The following is a 17,959-nucleotide window of genomic DNA, read 5'->3' as shown; positions in this document are numbered from 1 at the left end:
ATACAATAACTAATGCCTTTATTTTTTATTGCCTTTGCATTCGTTACTTATATATCTGGCAAGTGTTCAGGCTCGAGTTAGCGGTTCCCTCTGTTTAACATTGGGTTTTACTTCATTTCCTTTTCTCCAGGGGACTTGTCTTTCTCCGAGATGACATTATTCCACAGGTCCACAGACTTCCCCCCTGGTGGACAGTTCACTGGAGCATCTCCTATCCAAGGTGCCTGAGCAGAAAAACATCACTCATTTATTTCGCAGTTTAGCGTATTAGCCTATTAATAACTTCACGGTTAGAAGATTGAGACCGAGATCAAACACTGCACTTTACACTGTATGTGTGTCACGGTGTGATTCTCTTTTTTTCACTTGAAAACTAGTTTTTGAGAATTAAAAGAGCAGTAGAGATGTGAAGCCACGCTGGATGTTAAGGGAGTCCTGTGGAGTATCAGGTACTGACCAGTAGATGGCGCTACGAGTCTGTTTGTTGTGACGGGGGGAAAAAAGGTGTGGGGGGGGGGGGTTTCAGAGGCTTTTCCAACTTATTCCAAATCTTACTGATCACAAACACCAAAACGGTTTTCTCCCATTTATTTTCATCAGGTCAACGTACAATTGGAAGGCAATATTTAAATTATAAAAGTTCAGTGGAGGCATCCGACACTGGCTGGATCCACACTGAGGAGACAAATTAAAACCAGAAGTTGCGTCCACATGTGGGGGTTTCCTTCATGTAGAAAACTTCACATGTGGATCACAGAATTTTAAATCAGAGTTGTGTTTCTTACTTTTTTTTTTGTTTTTAGTGTGGTGTAAATCCAGCCAGCATGCAGGAAAACATCTTTCATCTATTCAAATAAAAACAGTAAAGGGGCGGGGCCGCAGGGGGCACTGCCTTCAGAGGGGAAACAAGTGTATTGCATTGATTGGGTATGGATTTAAGGGCATTTAGCAATAAAATGATTATGAATTCATATGTGCATGTATAACAAGCACGCGACCTCATATATAGATATATGTCATCTACGACCACACTTGTTGAGACATTGCAGATCAGGCCCAGGCCTTTTTGAGAGTACCCACTCAACAACCAGAGTCAACAGAGTTAAGGCCAGCTCTTAACAGGACACAGTTCAAATAAGAACATACAGATATATAAATGCTGCGCGTCAATAATGAGAAAGAAATAAACCAAAACTCTGCATCACTTGCTTCTGTGTCACTTGCGTCTCAGAGCGGCAGCGTCAGGAGGAAGTTCAGAGTCAGTCTCTCTCCAAAAATGACCACATGTCACTCAGACAGGTCATCGCTCCATCCTAGAAATCAGTCTGTACAAAATGGCCCCTTGTGTTTTTTTCAAATGGAATCATCTTCCCGTTCGGATCGAGCGTCGAAGCCCCGCAGGAGTCGGAAAAAAGCTGCACGTGTCCCTCTGTGCATAGATTCTGACGTACAAAAACAGCCCAGGACGCGTCCCGTCAAATCGCCACGACCGTGTCTTTACACCTGGAACGAGACAAAACCTACCTGTCCTGCATAACAACTTTATTTTTATTTTTCTAGAAACATTTCATTTGACCCAAATGATCCTCCAGCAGGAATTGAAGGGATTTGGTCGTTATTAACAGTTTTTGGCTTCAAAGTCTGAGCGGATGAAAGGTCCAGACGTGTTGCGCTCTGTGTGTGTTTGTGTGTGTGTGTGTGTGTGTGTGTGTGTGTGTGTGTGTGGCTCTGCCGCGATGACGCTGGGCCGCGGTCCGTTCAGGCGGGAGCTGGGTGGGAGCGGAGGAATGCGAATGTCAATATGACCCAGAAGGAGTGAGACTAATGATGAAGAGCAGGGGGGATGGTGATGATGATGAAGATCTCAGCCTCAGAGGCTCAGAAGTTGAGCTTCGTGACCGGCCGCTCTCGGCCCGAGTCCGTGGTCTGGCTGTTGATGCGTTTGCGGTTGCGCTTCATCTTGGACAGGTCCTTGTCGAAGACTTCCCCCGACCGCAGCGCCGACACCAGGTCGTCGAACTCGCCGCCGTCATCTTCCCCGTTCGCCTTTGCTTTCCGGGCCCGTCGCTCCTTCTCTCTCTGTTCTTTGAGCTGCCAACACAGAAATAAATATATATTGTTTAATATCAGCAAGTCTGAATGCACTAGCTTTTGCCTTAAAGGAATAATTCAAAATTTTGTGAAATATGCTAGTTACTGCAAACTAAAAATGATAATATTATTATGTCTGTGTTAAGTTATAAAGCAACAATAACAGAGTGTGTGAAGTGAGCGAGGGTCAATGTTGATTTTTTTTATTTGACATTTTCTGGATGGGTTATGTGTGAGTCCGCAAATGTTGCTTCGAACTTTTTCCGGAACTTCCTTCCAGCCCGTAAAATGTCAGAGTGAGCGACTGGGTGCTAAACACAGGTGCCTGAATGTTCTGGAAATGTTCCTGCTCTTGTGAACGTGTCTGACTCGGACAATCTCCTGCTGTGTTAACTGGTAACTTCAGGGTTCATGTCTGAAAAGAGCTATAGTCTCACTTTAATTAATTTTCTAGAATATTTCAGATTATACTTTATTAACTTTAAGAAAGATGACATCTACTGTGTCGAGAGTTAACAGCAGGTTACAGACCTGCGCCTCCATCTTGGCCCTGCGCTCCTCCTCCTCTTTGCGTTTCCGGATGTTCTCATTCTCCTGCTGAGCCTCGATGAACGACTGCAGGAACTGGTCAAAGATGCCGAAGAACTCGTCCGGCTGCATCTTACTGGCGTCTTCGCCGAAGTGCTTCACTGCCCTCAGGAACTGTGGCACCAAAGAGAAAATCGGTGAGATTTACAGCAGGTCACCGCAGAAGCACGTTTGACTCCATCGTCTACTGTTTTACAGGAGACTCGTTAGGTTTCAGCTCTTTGAAATCAGAGCAGGGGACCGGTCGTCAGGCTTTGAAGATCTGACCGGCTCCTGATTACAGCCAAGGCCACAGACTGGAGCCAGAGACCAAATTAAGGCAACGTGTTTGTTGGGTATTTTTCACAGCAAGTTAAAAAAAGGGAGAAGATCCAGATGTGACGTCCTGCTGAGAACATAAACCTTCGTAACATTAAAAAAACTTTAGGGGTAAGACGAGGGGAATCATTGGTACGTGGATTCTATGATGCATAACATAACCGTTGAAATGTACCTGTATATTTTGGTATTCTGCATTTAATTTAATGTATCCACACACACACACACACACACCAGATCGCCAGATGTAAGGAGGTTCTTAGAGGGTCAGCATCGTGGTTCTCTGGTTGCCAATCATGAGCACAGAGGACCACTGTAAACACGCTGAGATATTTTAATGTGGGACACCGTAAATGATTCACAGACACTAATGGTTGCCATGTGACCAGCTCGAGCACCGGGGTCAATGTAACACACGCACTGTGGGGCAAAAAAAAAACCACACTCGAGATTAAAAAGCAAAAAGGCTCTTCCTGCCTCACACCAATAAATGTGGACAGACGTGTAAATCTCAACTTCGGGGTGTCGAGCTGTTTGTCGAAAGGTGAACGCGCTCGGGTTTCTGGCAGTAAAAAGACGACTCCCTTTTAAAAACGTCCGTCTGCAGAATGGAGGTTTGTTTCTTACAACAGATTAGCTGTGAGAGGAAAACGCTCAAGTCTGTCGGCATCTGAGGATTTCCTGCAGACACTTGGACTGATTCACAAAGCTTTCACAGAATGACACGTTAAAGCAGTTGGCAGGTGAGATCAAAGCCTTTAGAACCATGACGCACGACGTGCACACGATGCTGAACACAGTCGTCTGAAACAATATCCCCGCCCTCTTTAACTGCACAAAAGAAAACGAGCAGCAGGACCCATAAAGCGTCGGTGGCACTGGAGCAGGAAGCAGAAACACTTCACTCCTGCCGTTAGCTTTCCACGAAAGGCGACCAGCGAGGTCAACAAGGCGCGATGGAACAGCTGTGCCGGGAGGAATGCCAGCTTTCAGCGCACGAAGGTGGCGACTTACCAGCTCTTTGGCCTCAGTGAGAGAGTCCTCCACGTCGGAGAAGCTGAAGCTCGCCACGGTGATGAACTGACTCACCACGGACACAAATTTGTCTCCCAGCTCCTGCGGCCGCTTCTTCTGGTACTCCAGCTCCTGAGAGGGAAAATCCAAGAGGAGGAAACTGAAGGAGCGCGACACTGTGATCGGCACTTAACACTGGCCAGCTGCATGACTAATAAAAAAAACAAAACGTGCTGCTTTAGATAACATATCTTTGTGACTCACACTCTCAACACTTTTCAAGCCGCTGCGGAGGTTGCCGATATCTTTTTCCAGCTCCGTCATACTGCAAAGAAAGAAAGAAAGAAAGAGAGAACGTGAGAAAGGTGGTTGTTGTTCACAAAATAGAAGGAAACTGTGGGCAGAGGCAGAGCTCGTCAACCACCTTGGCTCATGACTAAAACAAAGTCGTGTAAGTCCCGAAATCTGCCTCAGCACAGGTTTCATTATGTCAATCAGATGGTTTACAATCTGATTTTTAAAATATTAGTTTTTTTTAAAGCTACACTTATGAACTGAAAGTAAAAACTGATCGTGTGACAAGAGGAGAGTTGACCAACAAGAATGACGAGGATTTGGTGTCAAAACAGAAAAAGCATAAATGTTTTGACTGTTCCGCACGTCACTGACAGACAGGCCACTGTGTTTGAGAGCAAGTGAGCGACAAGAGAGCGCTGCACAAAGCTCCACAGATACTGAGCCAACACGCGTCTTTAATCTGTAAGACTGGTGTTGTCACGGGTTAATTACCTGCTGGGAATATTTCCACACCGTGACATTCCTAGTGCAAAACCTACATTTTTTTTATCTTATGACCCCTTGAGGGGTCCGTCGCTCCAAGGCTTCACCTACTTGACTTTGGCGGCCTCAGAGATGCTCTGCAGGTCGTCCTGGAACCTCAGGACTTTGGGGTATTTCTTCTCCAGAATAGTGATCAGGTAGTGCAGGAGAGTGATGTTTCTACAAAAACACAGAAAGAAACTTCTGAGTGCTGGAGTGAACGCGTCAAAAAGTGCAATATATTGCTTTTATTATGTTGGTTCAAATATGATTAACCATATGGAGTTTCATGAATATCACATTCCCAGTTCCAGATGTGACTTTTTATATTTCAGACATTCTTTCTGTTGCTGCCCGCGAAGTTCTGGTTGTTGTGACTGAAAAAAAAGCAGCGCTCTTACTTGTCGATGCTGGATTTGGTGTCGGCGATCTTGTTGAGTGAAGACACCTTGAAGCCGTAAGCGTTTCCTCTCTGACCCTTGTTCATATAGTTTCCAAACGCCAGCACCACCTCCAGCAGCTGCTTCAGGTTTTTACTGTGCAGAATCTCCTTCGACGCCTTCGTCAGAGCTAAAGCAGAAAGACAATTTCTGTGTTTTAAGACTCAGAAGACATTTGTCTTTGGTAGCTTGTTCGTTAATACCTTCAATGTCAAAAGGCAGAAATACGGTACACAAAATAACACTTTTGGAGTGTTGACAAGAAAAATGGTTTGTTCGTTAGACACAAACAGAATATGATACTTTGCTTGAAGAAGAAATTGTGTTCATGCCGCACAAAACTTTTCCCACCTTCAACTTTGGGTTTGATCTCTGCTATCCTCTCGGCGAACTTCTTTTTGATGTATAAAGACTGCAGCCTCTGCTGGTAGTGGTTTATTCTGGACAGGAGATGGAAAATGTGTGTCAGAGGGAACGGGAATAGACAGAAATCATAAATTATAAACAGGGAAACCCACAAATTTAGACAAAAAAGCCACAAACAGGAACATTGTGCATGAAAACAAGCCGCCTGTGTGCTTCCTAAACGACACGTATAAAAATGTTGTTGTGGCACCGAAGCTTATTTTCGGCGGAGTTTATGATTTCGGCTTGTAAAACCGCTGGTTCTGCAGCTAATGAGTACCACAGTGACATCTGTCCGCCAGTTCGTTCTGAGCAAACTTTAATAAATACATGTGAAACTACAATAAGTAATTAAAAACAATAAACTGTTGAAGAAGATTTCTACTGTCGCTGTAATGTGGGAACGTCTTGGATCTTTGTTTCGCTAGTTTGTACGTATTTATGCACTTAGTGTCCAACTGTGACGTGTTTCCTTTGTTCCTTTTATCTCGCAGGACTGTGTTGACAAAACTGCGCTTCGAGTACCGTTATTATATCATTCATTCCTTTTATTCCCAAACACAATTTAGAAAGTGATTCACACAAATAGCCATTGTTCTCAGCTAAGCAGGAAACCATGTGTCATTACATGTATCTGCTCTGACTAAGAGGAAACAAAGGCCATTGTTTGTCTGCAGATCACTGCACGGACCCAAAGCTGTCAGTTCCAAGATATCTTCCTATTTAATACTGAATTTAAAAAAAATAAAACTCTATATGATAAAAAAAGCACCTGCTCATCTCGTAGAGGAAGCGGTCGGGTTTCGCCATCCGGTCGAGCTCGTGTTTGTGCTCCTCCAGGAGATCCACGTCGCTCTTCTCTGGGACGAACTTCAGCAGCTGACGGAACAGGAACGAACCCTTCACTCGATATATTCAACGCTCATTCATCTGTGCTCGCTACGAAGTCTATTAAAGCAATTATTCATATACTGACCAATGAATGGGGATGAATCTATAAAAGGTTTTTAACAGATTTCAAAAAACAATCAACGTCAGCTAGCACTTATCATAATAATGAAAACGTAGTCATTGCGAAGAAGCATCACTTCACTCTTCCTACTTCAAGTGCAGTTTCTGCTTCTGTCACTGTGTTTACATGCGCACGAGTAACATGCTAACCTTCAGTTTACATGTTTACACACACTATAGTAACCTCCAGATTTCCCCACTTTATTTGGGAAGCATGGCTCACTTATCTTAAAGGTAGTAGTGATACGATACACTAACAGGAAGAAGGAAGGAAGGACAGGAAAGGAAGAAAGGAAGGAAAGGAAACCAGATGAGGTACCTGCTCCAGCATGTCCTTGGGAAGGTCCTCCTGTTCGTCCATAGTCAAAATGGCTCTCTTCATCTCCTCGTTTGAAAGCTTCAGTCTACGACACACAATAGATGAGTCCGTTAGAGACAAACAAGAAAAACATGTGATGTGTCGGTGATTCCTCTTGTAGTGACGTCTCTAAACCTACCTCGAGAGGAGGATGTTGCAGTTTTGAGCTCGACGGCCGTCAATGACTGACAGCTCCTTGACTTTTTTAGAGCTCAGTGTGTCGTCCTCCGCCTCTTTCTGAGAGTAACATCGTAGAGATCAGAGGACAAATCATGCACAACACAACACTAATACAAGACTGAAGATTGACTGACACACACACACCCTTACATCCCAAACAAGAGCTGAGAACATTCAAATAGACTCAAAACAACATTGAACAAGACATTTATCGCAGGCAAACATGAAACACACACAGATGGAAAAAGGATGACGATTATATCAAAAGTCTGAAAGGTAAATATAAATATTCTGTTGGACAAACATGGAATAGATTCAAAGAAACAAGTACTGTAGCTGAAAGTACAACAGGAAACACGTATAACACACAACTTCAACAAAGTCTGACTGAATCCATACAGAGCGACACAAACCCACACTGTGTATCTACTGTACTGTAAGTGCACTCACCTGTTTGCTGTTATTGATCATAAAGAAGTCCTAAAACGCAGGCAGGAAGCAGGGAAGATGTAAGCAGTCATTAGAATAAGTAAAGCAGTTACGTGATTGTGCAGCCCATTAAAACAAACAGCGAATGAATCAGAGCTCGGCCTGCGACTTTAAGACTATGTTGGATCCGTCAGTAATGAAGTGAGCAGCAGTGAGACACGAGGCGATCGGTATGTGCTCGTAGTTTACATGCAGTGCACATGAGAAATATGGAGGAGGTGCGTCTGCTTTGAAACTACTCAGCATTGAGTGTCTACATATGGTGTTTTTGTAATTGTGAATGTCGTAAAAAGAAAACTACCTGTGAATAAATTTCCAGCCACTCCTAGTGTATGTTGGACATGCTTAAGCTCACATTTTGATATTAAAGAATTAGCTAAGAAAGAAGAAGGCTGTTGACATTCGACTACAGATACTGACGGTTTTATCTAGCAACTAACTGCAAACTGAAGCCGCAAGAAAGAAAACAGCCCATTCTGAGCAGCTCACTCATGCATTTTCAATCACGTGTAGCAATATGATCAAACTCACAATCAAAAACAGCAAAAAAAATTAAATAAAAAAGGAGCATTCCCAATGATTCGAGCACAGAGTTTTGCATCTAATGATAAAACCCCCAAACATGTCCCTTCTGCTTTTTTTTTTTTTAAATTTCAGGCTTGATTTTTTTTTTCTTTGGACATTATCTTTCCTCTCCCCATCTACCTTCTCAAACCATAACTGAGAAACCAAAAGCTGCAAAACAGAAAAAATCGTAGAAAAATATAAAAACATGTCTAAATCAAAGAATGCAAGCCAGCTGAGCCCTGCAATCTGCCCCCTCGCCCCGGCCCCCTGCTTTCTCCGACACTGGATGGCGACAGTCGTTGAGTTGATGAACGTCCTCAGCTTCAGTACCTGCTGCCTCTGATAGGCTGAGAAGGTCTTTTCCAGGTCCTCCAGGTCCAGGATTTTGAAAACCTTGCCGTCATCAACGTCCATCCACACAGTTCCCTCCAGTTTATTCTGAGCAGAGGAAAATAAGATTTTTTTTTTATGTCTCATATTTTCACTCAAAGCATCAACACATTCACGTCTTCTCGTGTCTCCACTTTTCTCACCTCAGCTAACTTGGACCAGTTGAACGACTTGAGCGGATTGGACGGCTGAGGAATGTTTTTCTTATTCAGGGACGGTCCCAGCGGCGCTCCGGGCGGCGGGGGGATGCCTCCAAGGGGTGGGCGTCCAGGAGGAGGTGGAGGGCCACCTGGAGGAGGAGGCGGGGGCGGCGGAGGGGGCATCATACCACCGGGAGGGGGCGGGGGAGGTGGGCACAGACCGCCAAAGGCTGGCATGGGTGGAGGAGGCAGCGGGCCACCGGGGGGACCGGGGGCGAGGGGAGGGCCTCCGGGAACAACAGCTGCCTGTCTCTGCATGGAGGGAGAGAGAGAGAGAGGGGCGGGGGAGTAACAGCAGTTTCTAATGTTTCATCCTCAAGTCTGGACAAAAAAATACTTGTCATTTTTGGTTTGGGTCATTCTATGGGTTTTGGTAACTATAACAACAATTTAGAATATCACCAGCCTTATCGTTTACACTTTAAAAGAATCAAATATTTTATGTTCATATTTCACGTTTCCCTTGGGAAGCTGTTTGACACAAAACAGTGATTTCCAGCCTAAAAAGTCCGCAAATGATTAAATGGATATGAATGGAGAAAGATATTTCTAATGTTTTTTTTTCTTTCTTTCTTTACTGCATACTTTCACCCTCTTCAGACTTCTTCTCAGGAAAAAAACAAACCATCTGGTTGCACTGCTCATACTCACACTTGGACTATAGTGAGCTGTGACGAAGGGTCATTTCAAAGGGTCATAAACCAAAAAGGTCAGAACCACAGTCTATGAAGACCAGTGTGTGGAGGTAGAGAATTTAAATGACTGCTTACATGTCTTTAATGGATTTGCTAATTACTTTTTTATTTAATTTAAATTAATTTTATTTTTTCCATATAACAACCACCCTGCTCAAATAGTCTTTCTTAACATTGTGTTAGGTGTAATCTAACCAGTTGCATAAAAATGTTCCAGCTTGTTACTTTCCAAAAAATATTCTTTATATGTGGGAGGAGAATGTGTTTACTGTTGGGTTTTTTAAATTTCTGTTTAATTCAGGCAAAAAAATAAAGGGTTCATATTCCTATCGATTTAATCCTCAGTGTTTTATCATCTGAAGAGTTTCTCCAAACAGTGGGATGATTGCACACAGATTCATTTGACCCTTCTTTGAACCCGGCGATTGCTCTGGATAAGCGCTGGTTGTCCATGTCAAACTAAATATTCAGTCAGGTTTTATTTCAATCATTCATTATGAAGTGACCTGGAGAATTAACATACAGTGCTGAGTTCGTGCAGTCGCGCAGTGAGTTCGGCCACTTGCTGCTTGACGCTCTTGTGCTCGGTGCTCTCCTTCTCCAGCTTCTCTTTCATCTTGTTGAGCGTCTGCATCATGTCCTCCTTCTCCTGTGTCTTTGCATCACATTCACGCTCCTTCTTCTCAAACTTCTGCTGCAACTCGTGGTGTTCTGTGAAGGGGGATGATCACTCGTTGAGCTCAACTGACAACTTGTTTATGCTATAGAGGTATTTGTTACAATACAAACCTTTTCTCATTTTCTCTGCCTGCTCTTTCCATTGTTTGACCTCGTTTTCATTGACCAGCCTGCGGAGGGATTGAACCAGATAATCAACTACAGCATCCACAAGAACGACTCAACTTAAAAGATAAGCAATTCTTGAGCCAGTGCTGTCGAGCACATGGCTTTCAGATTTTCAGCAAAAACAAAACTGTTCTACATTCTTCAGCCAAGTCATCTGTTCCATGTTCTCATACATGTGTCAGTTTGTTTGGGAGGGGGGAAACTGGCGGGCTTACATCCGGACAACGTTCTTCACGTTAAAATTCTCCAGTGGTGTGACGTCGGGGTCGTGACCTTTGTCATTCTGCAGGACCATCTGCTGGACGATGCGGTCCAGCAGCAGCCAGTACTGCACCGTGTTGCCACTTCTCTTGTCTGCAGGCAGAGACAAATACAGAAAGAGACGCATGTTTCCCATTAGTTATCTGTTTCTTCCTCTCATTTCTATTTCGCTGATATCTCAGACACTACTGACTGAAGAAGTCGGATCCTAAGCCGCTGCTAGATTATGATGAGACACGAAAGAATGATGTGTCAAGGCCTTTTCTAAAATTACTCACACTGAGCCAGAGAGAGACACTCTGATTGTAGGTTACAGCGAGATGACACATTATATATTAGATTGTTGAGACCACATGTGTCACTGGACAACCTGTTTACTGTCGCCTTGTGAATTGGCCTGAAAACGCCATGTTTTTAGTCTTTACCAGTGCAAATGGTTATTATAACATATCATATGCCGTAATATTCAGATTCCTCTTTCTGTCGCAAGTATTCACAAGCTCGCAGTTGATGAACTCTCGTCTGTAACCGTTACACTCGTATTTGCAGCTGAAGTGGTAACTTCACTCTCAATTACTCAGCGAAGGAGCTGAGACGAGCCACTCAGAGGGAGAGGAGATGCTACTGCAGCTACTGAGTGGCTCTTTGACTTCACAGTAAATGATGTGGGAAAGCTGGCGAATTCTAACCAGACTTCCAGAAAACTAAATAAAAAAATGATATATCTATGTATTAGCCAACAGCAGTATCAGATTCACTTTGGCCGGGAATGTGCTTATCTAATTTCTGTACAGCCTAATCGGTCAGTCAATATGCTTATCTTCTTGGCACAAAGTATATATATGCATGCACTGTGTATTTTGTGGGAGTAATACTAAAGCCTTGTTCGGAGCCTCATTATACAGTTGTATACATATGGGAAAACTCCATATCTTATTGCTTTTTGAAAGAGAAAAGAAATAAATACAACCAATGCAACAAGAACAGATTTCAAGAATGAGCCTCTCTTCAGACGTTAATGTAGTGACTTTAAATGTCATGGACATGAAGAATTAAATAGTAATTGAGGATTACACCCTGCTCCTCCCCCCAGCTAAAAGTCTTTCTATTATTCATTCATGAATTTTCACCCACTCTTCCTGCAAATCACTTCAAGTTCTCAGGTCCTTTTACGTTGTCTTGCACACACAGCACATTTAAGATCCGCTCACAGTCATTGAGGTGTTGTTACAAAAGCTCTTGCAGTAGTTCATGGTCGATTTCGAGTTTTGCTTTGGAGAACTTCACTCTTTTAGGTCTCACTTTCTTGACTAACTGCTTTGACGTTTGCATCTAGAACTGCACATATTTAGTGGAATACATTATTCGATCTACATTATCTGTGCAACGTTCCTCTGCCACTGTCTGCCACACAACTCTGAAGCAGACTCCAGCTGACTCCCCATCCTCATGTTTAATATCAGTCTGAAAACTGACCTTTTGTGGCCAAAAAGTACATTTTTAACATCATCTGTCAACAACACTTGTTTTTACAAAAAAGACTCAGGCTCATCTTGCTTTGCAGACTTCAGATGTTGCGATGAGGTTGCTGCTAAGTTACAGTATCTTTCATGTGGACCCTGTTATTGCATAAATGCTGCTCAGAGGAACAGTCCACAACCATCTGAACTAAACCTGCCTAATTTGTTGGCATCAGTTTGCTTCATTTTGAGACCACGATGTATGAAGAATCAGAGAATTTATCATCAGTTGACAATCCCCAATGGCATTTACAGCAACTTGCCTAACATTACTGACCATTTGAGGCCTAATGAGTTACGCACATTTCCCATGCATTGATGCATATTGCATAAAAATCTGTTTGCCAAAGGGGAGTTGTGTTCACTTCTTTCACCTTTAAATGTTATTTGCCAATAACATGAAATTTGCCTTTTGCATATAACTGTATAAGAGACTTTTTTTTAATTCACCGGGTTCTTTAAATCACATTTCACAGGATTTTGTATTTCTGTGTGGTATGGACAGTAGTGTGCAGTCGAGTAACTAATAATTCAAAGAATCACTCACGTGGCATGAGGAGACAGTGATGCAGCACAGACATAAAGTGCGGGTATGCATCTGTGTGGTTCATCTTTTTGCGGATGAGATCAAAAACTTGGGTGGCACTTTTGGTATCAATGTGTGCCTAGAGTAGAAGGAGTAAAACAACCCAAGCATGAATACATATTAATAGTAATAATCGTGCAAGGGCAGGGTCAGGAACGTTTTTCACTTACAGACTCAAATCGTTTTGACAAAGCCAGCTCATCCTCGTTCCGTAGCATCTCAAAGTAGTCTAAATGCCTGAGAGGGTCAGAAGGACAGACACAGTGATATTTATTCTCTCCAGGGCAGTGGAGTGCAACCACACAATCTGTTGCCATTCACATGAAATGTCTACACCTTAGACAATATTTAGAGGGTACAAGATTATTTCATGGATAAGACCTCCATAAAATCAGACCAACTTATTTTTGCATTATTCATGCATAATATATGGAATAGAGTGTAAACGTATACCACACGAGAGGTTTTCAATCCACATTCATCTTTTTTATAGATTAAAGGTTGTTGTGCAGCCACAAAAACTTGTTTTGTTTTTATCTGTGCTCTGCTGCGAGTCGAAATTCCCCTAGTGGGACAATACACTACAGAACTGAAATGTTTAAAATTGTTCTACTTTTGATCAACAAACACCGATTGGTGCTACTCTTTTACAGGTGTTCTATTAGAAATTGAAAATAGTATTTTGGACAGATATCTTGTTGTTTTTTGTTCAAACTCACCTGTCTAATGTGGAGTTTTCATGAGAACGTAGTTTATCAATCACAGGTTGGATGCCCAGCATAAGAAACTCATATCGGAGGTGGATACGGAATTCCAAACTTGACTGTATTTGAAGAAATCATAAGAAATTAGCAGGAAAATGCAAACAATGTTGTAAGTCTGTTGAATGCACAGCCAAGGGACATGATGACCTTCTAGAGTGAAAACAACCATAAACATCATATAAAATTCACCTCTCCAGCTCCTTGACTTAGCACAGCGTTAATAAAGGACATGATGGCTGTTTTCAAGTTGACCTCATCTCTGTATCGCCCCGTACTCCGGTCCAGATCATTTATAAGTGTCTGAGGGACGACAAGTCATTACAGGTGTTAGATTTCTTCACACAATGCTGCTTTTTAACGACATTATCTATTTGCTAAGGATTTACAACCAAATCTTTGCAATTGGCTTCAACCCACCTGGAATCGCGTCCTCTCGCAGGCGAAACGCTGGTAGTGCAACATGGCCTCCAGGATTTTTTTGTGTCCACCTGGCACCAGACACACTGCGCCCATGATCTCCAGCACTGCCACCTTGGTCTTGATGTTCTCCGTGGCCAGGCTCTGGGCGATGATGTTGATGCTCTCAGTGTGCGAGAGGACGTGGGCGCGACCCTGGGAGTTGTTCATCAGAGCTTTGATGCACCCGATTAGAGACGTGTGGATCTGTGACTCTGTGGTCTCGTAGTCCATGCTCTTCAGGAAGTTCAGAATACACGTCAGGCCGTCCAGGTCGATGAAACGGGTCACGAACCTGAGAGCGGAGCAGACAGAGAGAAGTCGTGTTGGTTTACTGACAACTTTAAATAAGTCCTGGTGGTACTAGATTTAATAAGATATGTATATGTACCACCACTTGTCTTATGTACAGACTTATCCATACTTTAACTGAATCGTCTCTCGTAAATGTGATAAGCCATAACATTTGCTTTTTATGTCTATTGAAGAGCTCAGGTTTCTACAATGGAGATGAAACATTTCCCTGGTGCCCTTTAATGTACATTCACGTCACTCAGCAGTGACCTTCACGGCTGCTCTATTCGGAAAGGACTCATTTCCATACGCTTGTGTAGAACTGAAAAGAGTGACAGACAAGGTTAGAGGTTAAATGGGGAGGAGAGAATAGATGAAGAGAGGAAGATGAATTTTAATATCCGTCCACCTCATCGGTTGTGTCCTCAGAGCCGTCTTCAAGCTCTCGATGGTTTTGTTCCTCTCCTCCTCATCTTCCTTCTCCAGAGCGAGGAGCGTCTTTCTCTGTTGATCAAAAGATTAAACAACATGGAGACCCGGGGTCGACAGTCTGACAACTCAAAATCAAAATGAAGCACATTTTCTTGACATGGAAAATTTATTTGCAGGTGGGTTTATTTAAAAAGACAAAAAGCTGCTTCTTGGTAATTATGACCATGAGACGACATGATTACGACATTTTACTTTGCTTCACAATCCTGGATTCCCCGCCCCCCCCAAGAATAAATAAAGGTCATGTTATTACTTACAGCTGCCATTGAATTGAGCTGATCGATGTAGTATTCTGGCCAACTAGTTGCACTTTTGTTTTCTTCTTGTTCCTGAAAAACCAAAGAGAATAACAAAGAGTGAACGATGATGTGCTGTTACATAGGCAGGCATTGCATTTTTAAATAATGTCACACAATGCTGAGTTCATTCGGAAAAATTGTGGTTGGTTTATGAAAATTAACTGCCCATGACTTTATTGGGAATTTTTTTTATGTTTCTTGAAGGAAATATTTCAGTCACATGAGTGGAGAAGTTGTTATTTGGCTCATGTCACATGTTTGAATTCATCAAAGACCAACTACAAACCATCTAACTTCATACCCTCGTTTTTTGCTTTTTCAGATTACGAAACAAACAAACACTAAACACACATGGAACAGCGGGTCTGGGGAATAAATAGATAAGAAATGGAACAAGAACTTAAAGTAGGGCGACACAGATATTCCATTTTATCCTACAGTGCCTCACTGACTTTGAAGTGGTGAAAGAGGACAAGTGCTGAAATAAGAGCACAGCTGCTTGGTAACATCTTGAGATTAGCAAATGAAAGTTAAAACTACAGATTAAGGACATGGCCTTACTTATGCCGAGATTAATCTCCTGACAGGGATGTTTGTATTACGAGTGGAAAAAATAACTGCAAGTTATTTCTTAGATGATTTAATTTTCAAACTCAGGAGGAACACCGAGGAGAAAATAACTTGACCCTGAACTTGGCTTGTACATAAAAGGCCCCCAGGCTTTCATTTCAACTCTTGGTCCATTAAGCACAAGCGAGCTGTGACCATCAGAAACTAATTGGGCGTCGGTTAATACAGTGGCCTGCAGAGACTTGGCTGCTCCTGCAGAAACTGCGGACCTTGGCAGGTCTGCAGTGACCGTGCAGCGACGAGAAGGCCCGATCCTGCTGTTCCCCTCACGACCGGTGCCAGCGCGACCAGGCGGATTGCTGGAAGAAGTTCAGTCCGTTTAGTGGAGCAGACAAAGAGGTGGTGGGACCACTTCCTTTTAAATCTCAAAGAGTTCCATCCTTAACTCGGAAGTCAGCGGTCTTCAAACACGGATAGTAAATTTAGAGTCATGGGGGAGTGTATTCCAGGGATTTTTTTTTTCCACATTTGAGAAAGTAAAGATCAAAGTCGCATTAGGAAACAGGAATCAATCTTGGTTACTTAAGGCTAATAGGACATTGTTTTTAAAAGAGAAGCTCTGTCCACTCAGAGGTCAAACTTTTTCTTTGATGAAATTTGAAACGTGCAAACAACCACATCGGTAAATCTGCTTCTTGGCAGAAGATGTAGCCAAGAAGAGAGCGTACAAGGAGAAGGAAGGAGATTGATTCTCTGCAGAATGATTTCATCAGCTCAGGTGCCCGGCCAAATCAAACAGCAAAAACTTTGACTGACTCTCGTCTCAGCTCGACTTCATTAGGGTCTAATCACCAAGAAACGACTGGTGGAAAAAAAAATAGCGCGCTCATCACTCGCGAACTCGGAGCGCCCTGATGATGACCCCACCTTCCTCCCGCTTATCCCCCAGACCCGCACACAAAAGCCGCACCTGTGTTAAGTGAAGCCTTCCTGTTTGTCTTGGACAACCGACCGCTTCCTCTGCCTCTTTTCTACGCACACAGACTCTTCCTCCCTGATCTCAGATGGCGAGTTTGCATCTGCCTGAGTCAGGGCCAGAGCACGCTGCAGACTCAGCAATATTGATGCCGTCCCTCTTCCCTTCCCCCCTCTTCTGCATGTCGATGTTGCACGTAAAGATTTCGACTAAACCCCCCTCCACCTTTACAGCAGACCTGAAACATCCCTGCATGTTCTCTTGAGGCTGAGCAGAGGCAATGCAAAGTTTTCCAGTTTATAATGAGGCCACTGATGGGGACAGTACAAACTGGAATATGCATGTGCCGTTTCCATTTCCACCATTTTGCTGTCATCACTCTCGCCCAATGTCAGCTGGGACTGGTTCCGGCCCCCCTGCAACCCTCGAAAGATGAGTGGTGTATGTATGATAGCGGTTTTTGAACTTAAGTGTAACACACACACAGCTGTGTTTTCCAAAGATGTGCACTGTTCACTGACATACCAACTACTCATCCATCAGACTAGTTCCCAATTCTCCTGACGCCCAGCTTGTAACTGGACGTAGGAAAAGATTAATAAATCTGCATATTAGTCAGGACAGGATTTCCTACACACTCATATCTACGGCCTTGAGAAACACTGCTGCAAAAAATGTCTGGCGGTATTCAGAGGTAGCTGGGAGGCTCAACACGATCTAAAGTAGGACAGGCGTCGGCGTTTTACAGCAGTCTGTTGTTATATCAGAGCGAGAAGACATTATGAAATAGGACCTTGTCACAGAGTGTGTTATGGCTACATGAAGCTTTGATGGAACAGGTCTCTTATCTAAAAGGAGAAGCCACATGATTAAAATATCCTCGCTTCGGTAGGACAATGGAACAGTGAGAAAGGAAACCTATTGCCTGGGAAAAAAAACACTGTTTCTCGAAACAAGAAACAAGATACTGCCTTTGAATTCATCAGTCCTGTAATATATTTCAGTAGTTTATAATTCCTGACACGGCCTTCCTTCTTAGGGGATTATCTAATGGAACAGGCTGGATTTAGCCTTCACTTTACTCCCTCTGCACACGACTATTTCTGTATCCACCTTGAGCAACATGAATTTGAGTCAAGTGAGAGAGTTATTCGTGGCGGAGCTTTGATCAGGTAGAAAACACATTTATGTTGTGAAGAGGAGAGTGGGTGTAACTAAAGAGATACATAACAGACTGGAGCATACAGCTACTAAAACAACACTTTTGTTGTGTTTCCTGGTGTCGTGGCGTCTTTGACATGTTTAGGTATTTCTGTCTATAATATGTTTG

General features: G+C 43.1%; 1 protein-coding gene across 3 annotated transcripts in view; it reads right to left on the bottom strand.

Moving 5' to 3' along the window:
- Positions 1-573: 573 nt before the first annotated feature.
- Positions 574-17,959, bottom strand: part of LOC118290289 (disheveled-associated activator of morphogenesis 1) — a 46,748-nt gene continuing 29,362 nt past the window's right edge. For 2 of the 3 annotated variants that reach the window (XM_035617858.2, XM_035617859.2), the window contains exons 4-26: positions 15,042-15,113; positions 14,702-14,796; positions 13,960-14,293; positions 13,732-13,842; positions 13,498-13,601; positions 12,949-13,015; positions 12,740-12,857; positions 10,627-10,765; positions 10,355-10,413; positions 10,089-10,276; positions 8,814-9,122; positions 8,611-8,718; positions 7,675-7,704; positions 7,184-7,281; positions 7,006-7,090; positions 6,448-6,554; positions 5,622-5,710; positions 5,232-5,400; positions 4,903-5,010; positions 4,276-4,336; positions 4,012-4,143; positions 2,623-2,793; positions 574-2,091 (exon numbers count right to left, since the gene is read on the bottom strand). In XM_035617858.2, the coding sequence (XP_035473751.2) occupies positions 1,879-2,091; positions 2,623-2,793; positions 4,012-4,143; positions 4,276-4,336; positions 4,903-5,010; positions 5,232-5,400; positions 5,622-5,710; positions 6,448-6,554; positions 7,006-7,090; positions 7,184-7,281; positions 7,675-7,704; positions 8,611-8,718; positions 8,814-9,122; positions 10,089-10,276; positions 10,355-10,413; positions 10,627-10,765; positions 12,740-12,857; positions 12,949-13,015; positions 13,498-13,601; positions 13,732-13,842; positions 13,960-14,293; positions 14,702-14,796; positions 15,042-15,113 (2,967 nt within the window). In that variant the 3' untranslated portion in view covers positions 574-1,878. The remainder of the gene's footprint in view (positions 2,092-2,622; positions 2,794-4,011; positions 4,144-4,275; positions 4,337-4,902; positions 5,011-5,231; positions 5,401-5,621; positions 5,711-6,447; positions 6,555-7,005; positions 7,091-7,183; positions 7,282-7,674; positions 7,705-8,610; positions 8,719-8,813; positions 9,123-10,088; positions 10,277-10,354; positions 10,414-10,626; positions 10,766-12,739; positions 12,858-12,948; positions 13,016-13,497; positions 13,602-13,731; positions 13,843-13,959; positions 14,294-14,701; positions 14,797-15,041; positions 15,114-17,959) is intronic. The other variant, XM_047328641.1, reaches the window with a different exon arrangement.

This window comes from Scophthalmus maximus, chromosome 18 (assembly GCF_022379125.1).
Source record: "Scophthalmus maximus strain ysfricsl-2021 chromosome 18, ASM2237912v1, whole genome shotgun sequence".
In the NCBI taxonomy this organism is placed as follows: Eukaryota; Metazoa; Chordata; class Actinopteri; order Pleuronectiformes; family Scophthalmidae; genus Scophthalmus; species Scophthalmus maximus.
Note: the sequence above shows the minus strand (reverse complement) of the source record. Positions and strands in the feature narration are given on the sequence as shown.